Raw genomic sequence first — 12118 nt, 5'->3', positions numbered from 1 at the left:
ACTAAGGTGTGCAATTTGGTGGGTGTGGCTAGTGATGTGCGCTGAATCAGTATGTGGTGAGAGTGAACGGGTGTGTGCAAGGCGTGCGGCTGCAGGGCTCGTGCAGGGCATCACATAAGACATGTTAAGAACACTGTTGCATTAAGAAGCAAATAAACAAAGACTTGACACAATGAGATGTAAGTCTGAGCAAATTGTTGTCCACTGTACAAAAGTTAGAAGGCAGAACAAACGGAAGAAGAGAAGTGTAAAAAAAATGGTGGGAAGCAGGCACTTCAAAACCACTCCGTTATAAATCAGACGTGTTAGGCCAGCAGTAAGTAGCGTCTGAATGATAATTGATTCCCTGGCCCCATCCACGTCCAGTATGATGTGATGCATGTATGCTGTGGCCATGTTCAGCTCCCATTAAATTACACACAATGCCGATCGTATATTACCCCACGCCAAGTATTCCAGTCAAACTGGGGATAAATCACCCAGAGTGATCGCTAAGTAGTGGTCTTGCTTTAGTGCATTAGGTGTAAACATTACCTGGGGCTGTCCAAGCGACAAAGACGGAGCGCGGGCTGGTGACGGTGACATTATACGGAGGCTGGATCTGCTCCGGGGACGAGACTGGGGTCTGAATCACGTATCTGTCACTGCGGCTGCTCCCGCCACCCGTGCTGGCCTCCAACTCGTACACATACCTGCCAAGCACACAATGCCAACTCAATAACACAAAAGTATGTTGTGCTAATGGATCTACTGATGCACACAGACTACAAATCTACACGCACACACAAAAAAAGAAAAGGAGCAGTAAATGTTTTGTAAAATTGATGTAAAATTCACAACTTGCAGACAATGGAAAGGCTCTTGCAGAGGAATAATTAATAATAAAAGAGCCTCCAGGCTTTAAGACCGTGCTTGACAAGCCCTGAACATGACCGATCAGCAGTGCATTAGCATCCTGCTTCAGTGTAATGCAGTGTGTGTGTGTATATGTGTGTGTGTGTGTGTGTGAGAGAGCTGGGCCGAAACCATTCAGTGTGGCTTGTGGTTTATTCCGGTCGATTGAAAAGCACAACACAAAACAACACAACTGACCACTGCCAGCCGCTGTGAAAATGTGGACAGTTCCCCCCATTTTTAGACCTGACCATTTTTTTATCAATATTACTGTAAACGCAAAATTTTACTATTGTGATTCAGAATAAACAACACTAAACAGTTAATGGAAGGGGTGCTTGTCCAAAAAAACCTCAATGACTATGTACTAGTCTGTGGTAATGCAAAGCAGAATCTTTAACACAACTTAACACAAAAGATAAGCCTTTAAAACACAGAATTTTTTTGTTAATGTAACACTAAAGGATTACATGAGCAATGTAAGTAGGTCACATTAAGCATTAATTTGCCATTAACGCTATAGGACAACAATGAACATGTTTAAAAAGCCTTTACAAAAGTGGGATGAGCTGCATTAAGACTATAGATGGTTCATTTGCCATATTGTATGTAGAGAATAAATGCATTCATGAGGAAAACTGAAACAGCCGCTCCAGATATAAGCAAAATAAACACGATGTGCCATATCAAAGCAGGTGGTGCTTCCAGCACGTCCCCAGGGGAGAGAAAGGTTAATATTTCAGCCATCAGAGAGACTTTCTACAATGGTGAGATAAGTGACAGCTAATCAACAGTGTCATAAATAATCAATGAGCGGTGGGTGCAGGCCGGCTGGTTCCGGGCCTGTTTAACCGTTTCGAACATCCCTGTATTCCGGCTCGGGGTAATGAGGCCGCTGCTCCGCTTTTGTAATTCTCTGCACAAAAAGCCAAATTGGAAGAAGAAAGAGAAAAGAGGGCAGGCTGGAAGGGAATTCCTTTTGGCAGGTTATCTGGAATTATGGCAAATTAAACGTCATGCATCTCCTGGCTCTGTTTGAAGCACCTCCCCAGCCTACACTGAAGAGTCAGAAAAAACAGGGGGGGTTCTTCAGACACCCCCGTGGCCCAGTGCAGGGTGCTGTCACAGGACTCTGACAATGAACGACATCAATAAAAATGCAAGCAAGTACAAGCTGTGAGTCAGGGTATGGGGGAAATAGTGCTCTTAACCCATCCTGTCTGTTTTTGCTGGTGTGTGTGTCACACAGTGCACAATCAACTTTCCTCTGTAATGAAGAATGAATGAACAACGTTCCTCAATATTCACGTTAGGATAGATGGTTATAAATCCTGGAATGTTACAGCTCGAAATGCTGACTATTTTGGGAACAGGCATTGCATTAAAAAAGTATAGATTTCTAAAAAGTTCTCTTGCATTTTTTTAACTATACACAGACTCAAAGACCACAAAGTAATGGAAATGACCAGACAACCCTTCATTGGCCACCTATGACCATTATCAGCATGATGTGCATAAGATCAGCAGCTCAAAAATGCCTTAATGTTTAGCTGAACATGCCGACACATTAACCGGCCGGTTAATAAAAAATTATAGGGAAGACACACACAGGATTCGGTGTCATCAATAATCAGCTGCTAATAGCTTGTTAGTGAGGGCTGATGGATAGGACCTGCTGTTGGGCTGCAGGCCAGTGTCGGTGTAGCTCATGTTTCGCCTGTCGCCAGTGAAGAGCAGCGCCGCGTCGCGCAGCAGCCGGTACTGGGAGAGCAGGCCATTGGGCTGGGAGGGCTCACTCCAGTAAAGCTCGACCTCATTTGGGCTCACCAAGACATGCCTCGGACTGGCCCATACACCTAACAGACAAGGGGGGGTGGGGGGAGGGGGTAGAGGGAAGGAAATCAAATCAGGGTCCATCATGAAGCAGAAGCAGAAGTGAGGGATGCTATGTATGCGTAAGACTTTGCAGCACATATCAATTTAAACTAAAAAAAATTGACATTCAGTATAATTTGTGGCCACGTTTATCATTTTTTTAACAGAAAGAAAATTTTAAATACATTTCTATTGATCAGTGAACCAAAGCCAACTGGCACAGCATGAGAGAATGTTAAATGTATTTTTTTACTCAGATCTTTATGTGAATTATTAAGCCATCCAAACGACTGAAAATAAATCCTTATTACAATCTATATTTAATTAATGTTTTTCTTATAAAATCTGACAATTCTAAGATAACCTCCCAGTGTTCAGTAATCAAGCAGTGTTATAAATGAAACATTTGTCAAGCTTTTGCATTAAGTTTAATGCAAAGTCTAAGGGAGTTTTTTGAAAAAAGGAAATAAAAAAACTACATGAATAAAATTGGGGTCTTGTCAGGACTGAATGGGTAGATGTGTGTGTGAGTGAAAGGAGGTGAGGGGGGGGCAGTGTGTGCAGCGCGCTGCTTACCCACTGGTGCATCTTGCAGTGTGCGGCCCGTAGATGGCTGACTTGCTCCGCAACCAGCCGATGTGCAGGCAGTCAGCACAAAGCTATAATCAGTGTGAGGCTGCAGACCTGTGCCAAACCGAGAGACACACCTAATCACACACATGCACATACACTACCATGCATGTAAATCCATACCTAATGCAATATTTATATTTCTTACAATAGACTATCGACACTGTAAATTCAGTGAGATGATAAAATACAACATTTAGAGATTAACAGTGACTGCATTTTAAATACTTTAGAAACAATGTTACAGTATTTCTGTAAAAAACACCGCAAAATTTTAATAATGCAGTTATTAAAATTCCAAAAGCCAGCAGACGTCACCAGCCAGTTCTTGAGTTTGATTCACAACCAGTCCCATTTAAACCAAAACTAGTTTTCACAGAATTCTGAACTGTTTTTGGATGAAGCATAGATTACAGTCACAAAAGTGTGCAATGCAATGAGAAAAAAATCGTAAGAATTTCATAATAATCATAATTTTAGATTAATTATTAACATATTATTTTATGGCACCTAAATATAAAACCAACCAATACACACATAAATATCCCATTTTATTACACATTGTGGTATTTATGATTCCTTCCTCTTCAAAATGAAATGAACAGAAATCTAAGACAGGCCACAGGTCTTCATTCTATTATCTTTAATTAAAAATCCTAAATGACTCAGTGGTCTCAACACAAATCCACGCAGGTTTTTAAACTGAACTCGGGAAGATATTCCCCCTCACACTGAAGGGGGCACTCTTAGCCTGTTTAAGAAATATGTCATTTTAATCAAAAAGAGCAAACAAATAAATATATAAATAAGATAAAGAAGGAAAAAATAAAAAACTTCAATCATTTTAACACTCCGTCCTCTGAGCATACGCCAGCCCATTTGTTGCACACCACTAACACAAAGTGAAACAATGCCGTAACTGTCAACCAAATTGTTCTGTAGAGGAGAGTGGAAGTGTTGGGTAATAAATGATATAAAAAGATCTTTTATTGACAAGCTGCCATTTACTCTTTGCATTAGAGAATATGAGAAGATGATGGCTGCTGGCCTCTGGTCCCTGAAGGCATTTGACGGTGGAGAGATAGCACAAAATGCCTCAGTTTACTTAGCGCATTGATAACACCTCTAAATAATTAAGTGCGAACTTCCTGTCTACAATTACTTAATGCTTTTTTTGTCTGGAGAGGATTATGAAGCGATCTGTGGGCTCCACGCGTCGGCCGAGCTCAGAGACTACCCCCGATGCCTTTTATGGGATCAGGTTTCCCCTGCTCACGCATAATTTAGAGGAGGCCGAGCTGGTGCGGGGGGCTCTCTCCTCTGTCCGGCTCTCCCGAGCCCCCGAGCACAGCAAACTGCCTCCCCAGCTAAAATAAGACACAGATGAGAGTCAAAGCCGGCGGTTCATTCATCTTCACAGGGAGAGTCATTACCCTGCGCCGGGGAGCACAGGACGAGCAGCCCGCTGTTCCTCATGACGGGGTGAATGCTGACATATGCGCGTAGAGAGGACGGCAGACACAAGAGGACATTTCAGACACAGGAGTCATATGGTTGGGAGCCGTTTTGGGAAAAAACTTCTTACATTATAGAATTAGAAAGATGTCTACTCGTGCATCTCAAAAACGTAGACATTTTCATAAAGGTCGCTTTTCATGTAATTAAATAAAAAATTACCTATGTAAATGCTAGGTTAATTACATGTAAAATGTAATGTGTAATAAATATATCATCTCACCTTATTAAAGAATTACTAATAATCAGTCACTATCTTCATATATAGAGTCAGTATATAGTTGGGGATGAAAGATTTTGTCATTTATACATTTTTTTATTAAAATTTGAAAACACCATTCACCAACATGATGCAAGAGTTAATCCATAAAGTATATCATTATATAACTATACTGATAACATCAATACGTATTTACATTTCAAAGAGCAAATTAATAAAATAATTTGAAAAAACAATAAAAATGTCTATAATATTTCATTATACCTAGTAAAATTATGCAAGCTGTGAGGTTAGAGAGCAGAATGTTCTGATGTGAATGCAGCAGTGGGAAACACAAATAAAGAAAGGCATGTAGTGTGTATTAATGAATTAATAATTCACTTAGTAATGCCCAATTAAATGCATGGTTAGCAGCATAATTTATATAATTGAAAGCAATAATTCAAATTAGCAAATGAAAAACTATATATATTTTCGAGTCATCAGGGGCTGGATATTTATTTTTGAACTGCTCATTTGTGCTGCGCCGAATGTGATGAGCACATACATCTTTCTCCATAACACAGCTGAGTTTAGGGATGTCTTCGAGGTGAAAATAATTCTTCCTTTCATCTTTGGGCAGATAATATGCTAATACATAATAAAAAAAGTCATATGGTTGCATTTGTGTTTGGAAAATTAGTCTGGAGCTCCAGTGTCAAGGTCAATTGTCCCATCATGGAGGTAAATTGCTAATGTATGTTCTGTTTACTAATTAACTGTAACCATATATAGCACATCACATACTTTCTGAGAAGAAAAACCAACAGAAATGTGGATGTGAGACCCTAGTGTGTGACTGTTGTAATTCTCCCTTGGTACGAGAATGACGGATGTCGTATTAAACATTAAGCTTTCGAGAATCAGAGAGCAATTATTTATGCTCATATTTCAAGTAAAGCGCTCATTTACCTTCCCACCATTTTTGCCCAGACCAGTTCTGTTCCTTTTCTTTCTGTTTTGCCCCTCAGGGCAAGGGTGGCAGTTTTAAACTTTCATTATAATTTCCTTCATTAATTTAGGCAATATTTGTTCGGATAACAAAAAGAGGCAGCAAGGGAAAGATTACCCTTTTATTTGGGCGTCTCAGGATTTGAGCGTCTCAGGATTTAAAAAATGCAGATTGTGTAACAACACAAAAACCTCATTGTAAAAATCTCAAAATGTCACCTGTAGCAATCAAGAACAGATCTTCTGTTTGTTCAATTATTTAGTAAATGAGCATGTAGATGACACACACTCACATTGCCTATCTAATTCATTTCCACAGAACGTGCCATGGCAACAACAATAATGTGCAGTTTCTACAACTTTGCCCAGTGTCTCTTAAAAAAGAAGCATAAAAGAAGAGAAATGTCTTGTGAAAAGCTCCTGACAAATGTCCGGGGCTGTAGCAGAGGGCAATAAAGCCATTGCTGCTCCACAATGCACTGCTGTTGTTTCTCCCTTTAAGAAAAAAAAAAAGGTGCTTCGGTGCCCAGAGAGATGTGCAGAGAGAGGAGATCTGGCTGCCGAGGGAGGATTTAGCAGCTCTGAGCGGCGGGACATGAAAGTCTCACGCAGGCTTAGAGCGTCTCCATAAAGGGAACCCCCAGCGAAGACACGGCGCAGCCCTGCCAGCAACACGCCGCTCCTCCACCAGACTGTCGAGACGGCCACCGCGTCCCCTCACCAAACCGACAACACGGGAAGGAGCCGGTTGGCCAAATTTGCCATCAGATCCCCCTCCCGCTGTCTCGCTCCTTCTCTTTCTCCGCCATGGGCTGCCAGGGCGAGCCAGTTGGCATTCCAGGGGCAGGGTTGTGCCAGCTCCCGCTCTTTAGAGCTCTCCAGCAACTCTCCTGCTGCAGTTTTGCCGAAATATCTTTGGTCGGCAACACGTTCCTGAGGAACGGCAGACGTTTTTGGAATTCCCTAATGATTTCAGGCTTATTTACAAAAAGATTGTGTGACTCTTTCCAAATCCTCCTCAAACTACATCTTCTGCCTGAGGCTCGGCTGTACTGGAATCAGCCAGGGAGAGCAGTGATTGTGCAAGTGTGTGTGAAAACGCACTCCTGCGCCTCATCCAGAAGGGTCTTTTAAAAGAAAGAACAGAAATGGAGCTCTGGGGGGAAAACAGGGTCATGCTATCAGCTTCAGCTCTGCATTCAAGGACCTGGCTGCTGTACAAACCTCAGGGCATCTGAGGCAGAAAGACATCAGACCTGATCAACTGTGTACCTGGTTATAACAGCTATATTCACATTGTTTCGGATCATGTTCTGTTTTTGTGTTGTATGCAGAATCAGTAGGATTGCTTCCATAGACTGAGCTCAGAATTGATAATCAGTTGATAAACATATCTCTGTCAGCAAGCAAAGAATAAATTAGATTTTCTGCAAGAAGGATATTGCTTCACATAATAAAAAAGTCCACACAATATAAGAAAATTAAAAAATTTTAAATAGAAAAAGACATGCTGGCCTTGAAATACATTCTCCTTGTTTATAATTTTTTTTTAAATTTCCCACTGCATGTCTCCTGTGAGATGCCGTTCCTTTGCATATCAGAAGTATGCAGTGTCTCTGTGCTTATGTTGTGTCTGTGTGTCTGTGTTTCTTTGAGAGTACATGCCACAAAAAGTGTAGTGTAAAAAAAGTGTAGTGTAACAAAAAGGGCATTTATTTAATTAATAAAAAACCTATACATATATACATATATCCATTAAACATAAAAAAAACTTGATGATTGTTGATGATTGTGGCTGATAGTCTTACTGTCTTGACCCAGAAAATAATGTATGTTCCATAATAAAGGTTAACACTATTGTGGAAAAAACATTGTGGAAACAAGGATGAGATGCAGTAGTATGTATATTGCAAACTGTATAATTAAGATTGGAATTATATTGGAAATGTATATTCAGAGTGGACGTATATGTGCGTATGCATGAGAAAGATAGAGAGGGCGAGAGAGAGAGTAAGCCATCTCGGTGCATATCCTTGCTCCAGTGACGGATGGCTCGAGGCCAGGAGCGCTGCTCCTCTCCAAGGCAGATAAAAGAAGCTCCACAAATCAGGTGCCCAGAGGAGTGATGGGCAGGGCAGGCACTCATTGCGGGAATCAGGTGTAAATTCAGTCATTAGATTGCTTCCTGAAACAGCATGCATAAATAAAGGCAGGGCGTGTGGAGGAGACATAGTGTGTCCACAAGCCAGGGTCTGCTTGCGCACACAGACACACAAACACATACACACACACAAACCAGTCGCACACTTATTCATCACTCAATCTCAGCCTCAGGATGAAAACATGTCCTGTGGTCTGTTCATCATGTGTGTACCAATGACCTCACACTGAAGGTTTGGGCTTGTTAGTGCACAATTGGTATGGGATCCAGAAAGCAGCTCCCTTTTTTTTTTTAGGGAAAAATGCATTACCCAATAAAATAGGCACATTAATATTCTACTGGAGGATTTATACATGTAAAGTATGCGATAAAATAAAGAGACATTGGGTACCATGAGCCACTATAAAACAGGTTTCAGTGTCTTCAGGTTCAGTCACAACAGAATCAGCATAATGTGACAAAACAACAGGTTTAATGTCAGTGGTTTTAATGTTTTGACTGTATATTTTGTCTATTTCAGGTATGCTCCAGTCAGGCATATTGACATCACTCTGACCATTTTGTGTGACAACTTGTGTTGTTTTGAAGTGACCAAAACACTATATACCCCGCCAATTAGATTGTACACTCATTTCTTCAGGTCTCCCTTTAATGTGTCACCTGTCTGTATAACTGTATAATAAAATTTTGATATGACGTGTGGAAGGAAGTTGCCATGGAGCTGAATAAAACCCTGATGTGTGCGTGTACTGTACCCGTGAGAGTGTGACGCATGGCCCTCTGTGTGTCAGTGAAGATGAGGCCAGCTCCGCTCTGATTGATGTGGTACTCGCGTATGACGCCATTCGGTCTGGCCGGTGGGGTCCAGCTGAGCTGCAGAGCCCGGGGCCCCAGCACGCTCACCATGGGTGCCGGAACATTCTCCGGCACTCCCTGGACAGTCACCGCCACTACCTGAAGACAAAAAGAATTACAGAGCAATTTGCTGTAATGGGGGCTTGGATATCCTGCTCTAATAGAATGTCACTAGTGGTTTAAACTCTTGTCTTCAAGAGTGGCAGACTATTAGGAGAGGGCTAGGGGACCCAGTTAAGGTGTTTTTCTTTTGCCCGGCCAGGTTGGTCGGGGTGGGAGCCAGTCGGGGTGAGGGAGTGAGATCGGGGCTGCAGGCCCTCATCGTTCTTGCTGATGTGGTGGCTGGCCCCTCATAGTGTCCACCGAGATTAAATCAGTCCCCTTCGTCACCGCTTTAGACGTCCACTGCCGGCTAGCCGGGCTAGAGAAGAGCTGCACCATGGGTAATTGCCCCCGTGTATTGGGCTACACAATAATTGCAGGGTGTTTGGACAATGCTTGCAGGTGTACAACTTAATTCGGCTCACTTAAAGTTGTTGTTAAAGTGGAAAAGTGTTCCTCCACCATCCACGATGCTCTGTTTGCCATGCACATGTATAGTAGTGGCACTCAGCCACTGGCACGGGTGTTTACTCTGCAACGGCAGTTCTCCAGTCTAACAGGCACTGTGGGCAGATCTGCGTGGATAATAATAATCTGATCTAGAAATTAGACAAAAGACGGCATTCATTTGTTCCTTCATCAGCCAAGCCACTGACATCAATTATTATGGAGATAACAGTAATGTCACAGAGATAGCTGTGCCTCCGGAGCGATTAATCTGCTATCAAAAAAAAATCATGTTTGCTCAGCAATCCATAACCTGCACATGTAACGGGGCAAGAAGTAACTGTTCAGACAAGCACCATGGCCAAGATCCCAGAATCTTCCCAGCATTGCTCTCCATACAGCTTTAAAGTCTATGCAACACATAAGGAGATCTGTATTATTCTAATTGTGACTAATATTATTCACATTAGTCGCATAGCAGCATGTGGTAAATAACTCGTGCTGTTTTAAAACTACACCACAGATTATTAGATAACATCCCCTCAATTATCTCCTTTGCATGTGCCCATGTGACTAATTAGGGACTATCACAATTTTATATTACACACTCACTTGGCCAGTTTATAGTTACACCTATTACATCTACCTAAATCCTCATTGGTAAGTTTCTTCAGACTGGATGTAGGTTTTGTTTGAATAAATTAAAAAATGTTGAAAGAAAACCAAGACCAAAACCTGTATATTCACAGACTGAATGATACATCAAACATATATCCAAGGGGCACTGTGTGTGTATAACTCACACAAAAAGTCTGTTCCTGTGATGAAGAGATGATGAATGACTGAAGACAGGCCCTCACCTTGTGGCTGTCGGTACAGCCGGCTGCGGTGCAGGCTCTCAGTTGGTACACGTACTCCTGGAAGGGCCGAATGTCCACCACGTCAGTGAAACTGAGCTCACTGCCACGATAACGTTCCTGCCCATCACGCAGTATCACATAGTGACTGATTTTACCTGGTGGAATGAAACATTGTGAATTTATGAGGTTATGCCTAACTCTCTGCGAAGATCATTATATGTATATGTATCAACTTCCACATTTTCTTTGGTATGCACTCCCACTCGCTTCTCTGTGTATCCAAGTAATTCCAACTTCCGTACAGGCAGTAGACCAACTTTATTTCAAATCACAACAGATTGGGTTGTAAGCCATTTGATTAAAGCACAAAATGAAGTCCTAATGAGCAATCAACACCTCCCCTCACATAGTAAGTGGCACAGAAGTTCTCTCAAATAAAGCTTGTTATTTCACTTAGCAGCGATTTATGCGCAAGTGAATTCTGTTTCATAAATTATTCTGCATAGCTAGTACCCTGACTATGCAGATTAACCACGGTAATGGGGAAGTCCTTTAAGGAGGGCTGATAAATTAATCAGCCAGTTACAGTTTCTCCCTCCATCAGGCATGTGATAATTACCAAAGTGCTCTGCTGCTAGTTTGCTGTAGTTTAGGGATCAAATCATCCCAACTGCAGTCAAACATCACTTCAGGCTGCATTCTGGCTATGATGTGATTAGCAATTAAAACGAATATAGTTCTCCCCTGAATAAACAGAGCAGCAGTAACCAGATTACCCTAAAGCCTCTCACATATGAACCTCAAAAATAAGATTACCATTGGTATGTGTGGGTGGAGCCCACTCCACATAAATGATGTCATCCCGACTGCCCACTTTCCTCCAGTGTGGTGTGGGTACCCCCTGGGGCGTGTCTTCTTTTGTGGTGACCAAGGCGAATGAGCTGAAACTCCGCCCAAAACTGTTCCAAGCACTAACCCTGTACTCATAGGTGCTGAATGGCTCGAGGCCCGTGTCTGGTAGGTAAAATACAGAAATATACATAAAGATTTAATGTGTTAAATAAAAAACATTTAAAAGTGAAATCCAAATACATGTATGCTGATAGGTTGTAAAAGTCAATACATTTTAACTAAATATTTTTCACAAATTAACATTCGAAGTCGCAGGTCAGAAAAGCTGAGTTAAAAGAATCATGTGCATGTGACTCTTTACATTGTTCCACCACAACATTATAACCACCTTGTCAGGATTGCCTGCAGCTGGCCTCCACACCTGACTTTAATCCTGACGCCCCATAAATGCCGGAAGTTTCCGCCCGTTCGGGGTCGCTGGCATTTTCGTGAACTCGCTGCACGAACTTGACCTAGTTTTGTTTCATGCGTTTTGAGTTCTGGCAATCGCCACACGCCTACGGGTTTGTTTAAGTTCTTTATTTACGTTAAACTGTTTTCGGCCACCGCGCCATTGTTTCTTTGAGTTTATTGTTTATTTGTTGTAGAATAAAAACCCCTCCCCAGTATGTCAGACCTCTGCGCTTCCTTCCCTCGTAAGTCCGTAGTCGTGACAGA

The 12118-nt window shown here is 41.9% G+C and overlaps 1 protein-coding gene across 1 annotated transcript in view; it reads right to left on the bottom strand.

Annotated features, from left to right (window-relative positions):
• LOC114794630 (usherin-like) overlaps positions 1-11831 on the bottom strand; it is a 37372-nt gene extending 25541 nt beyond the window's left edge. Inside the window, exons 1-7 of the mRNA XM_028987313.1 lie at positions 11790-11831; positions 11366-11563; positions 10550-10704; positions 9041-9239; positions 3346-3453; positions 2567-2750; positions 535-692 (exon numbers count right to left, since the gene is read on the bottom strand). Coding sequence (XP_028843146.1) covers positions 535-692; positions 2567-2750; positions 3346-3453; positions 9041-9191 — 601 coding nt within the window. The 5' untranslated portion in view covers positions 9192-9239; positions 10550-10704; positions 11366-11563; positions 11790-11831. The remainder of the gene's footprint in view (positions 1-534; positions 693-2566; positions 2751-3345; positions 3454-9040; positions 9240-10549; positions 10705-11365; positions 11564-11789) is intronic.
• Between the last annotated feature and the right edge of the window lie 287 nt (positions 11832-12118).

Source organism: Denticeps clupeoides, chromosome 1, assembly GCF_900700375.1.
Source record: "Denticeps clupeoides chromosome 1, fDenClu1.1, whole genome shotgun sequence".
NCBI classification, from domain to species: domain Eukaryota; kingdom Metazoa; phylum Chordata; class Actinopteri; order Clupeiformes; family Denticipitidae; genus Denticeps; species Denticeps clupeoides.
The sequence above is the reverse complement of the archived record's forward strand: the minus strand, read 5'-3'. Positions and strand labels throughout refer to the sequence as shown.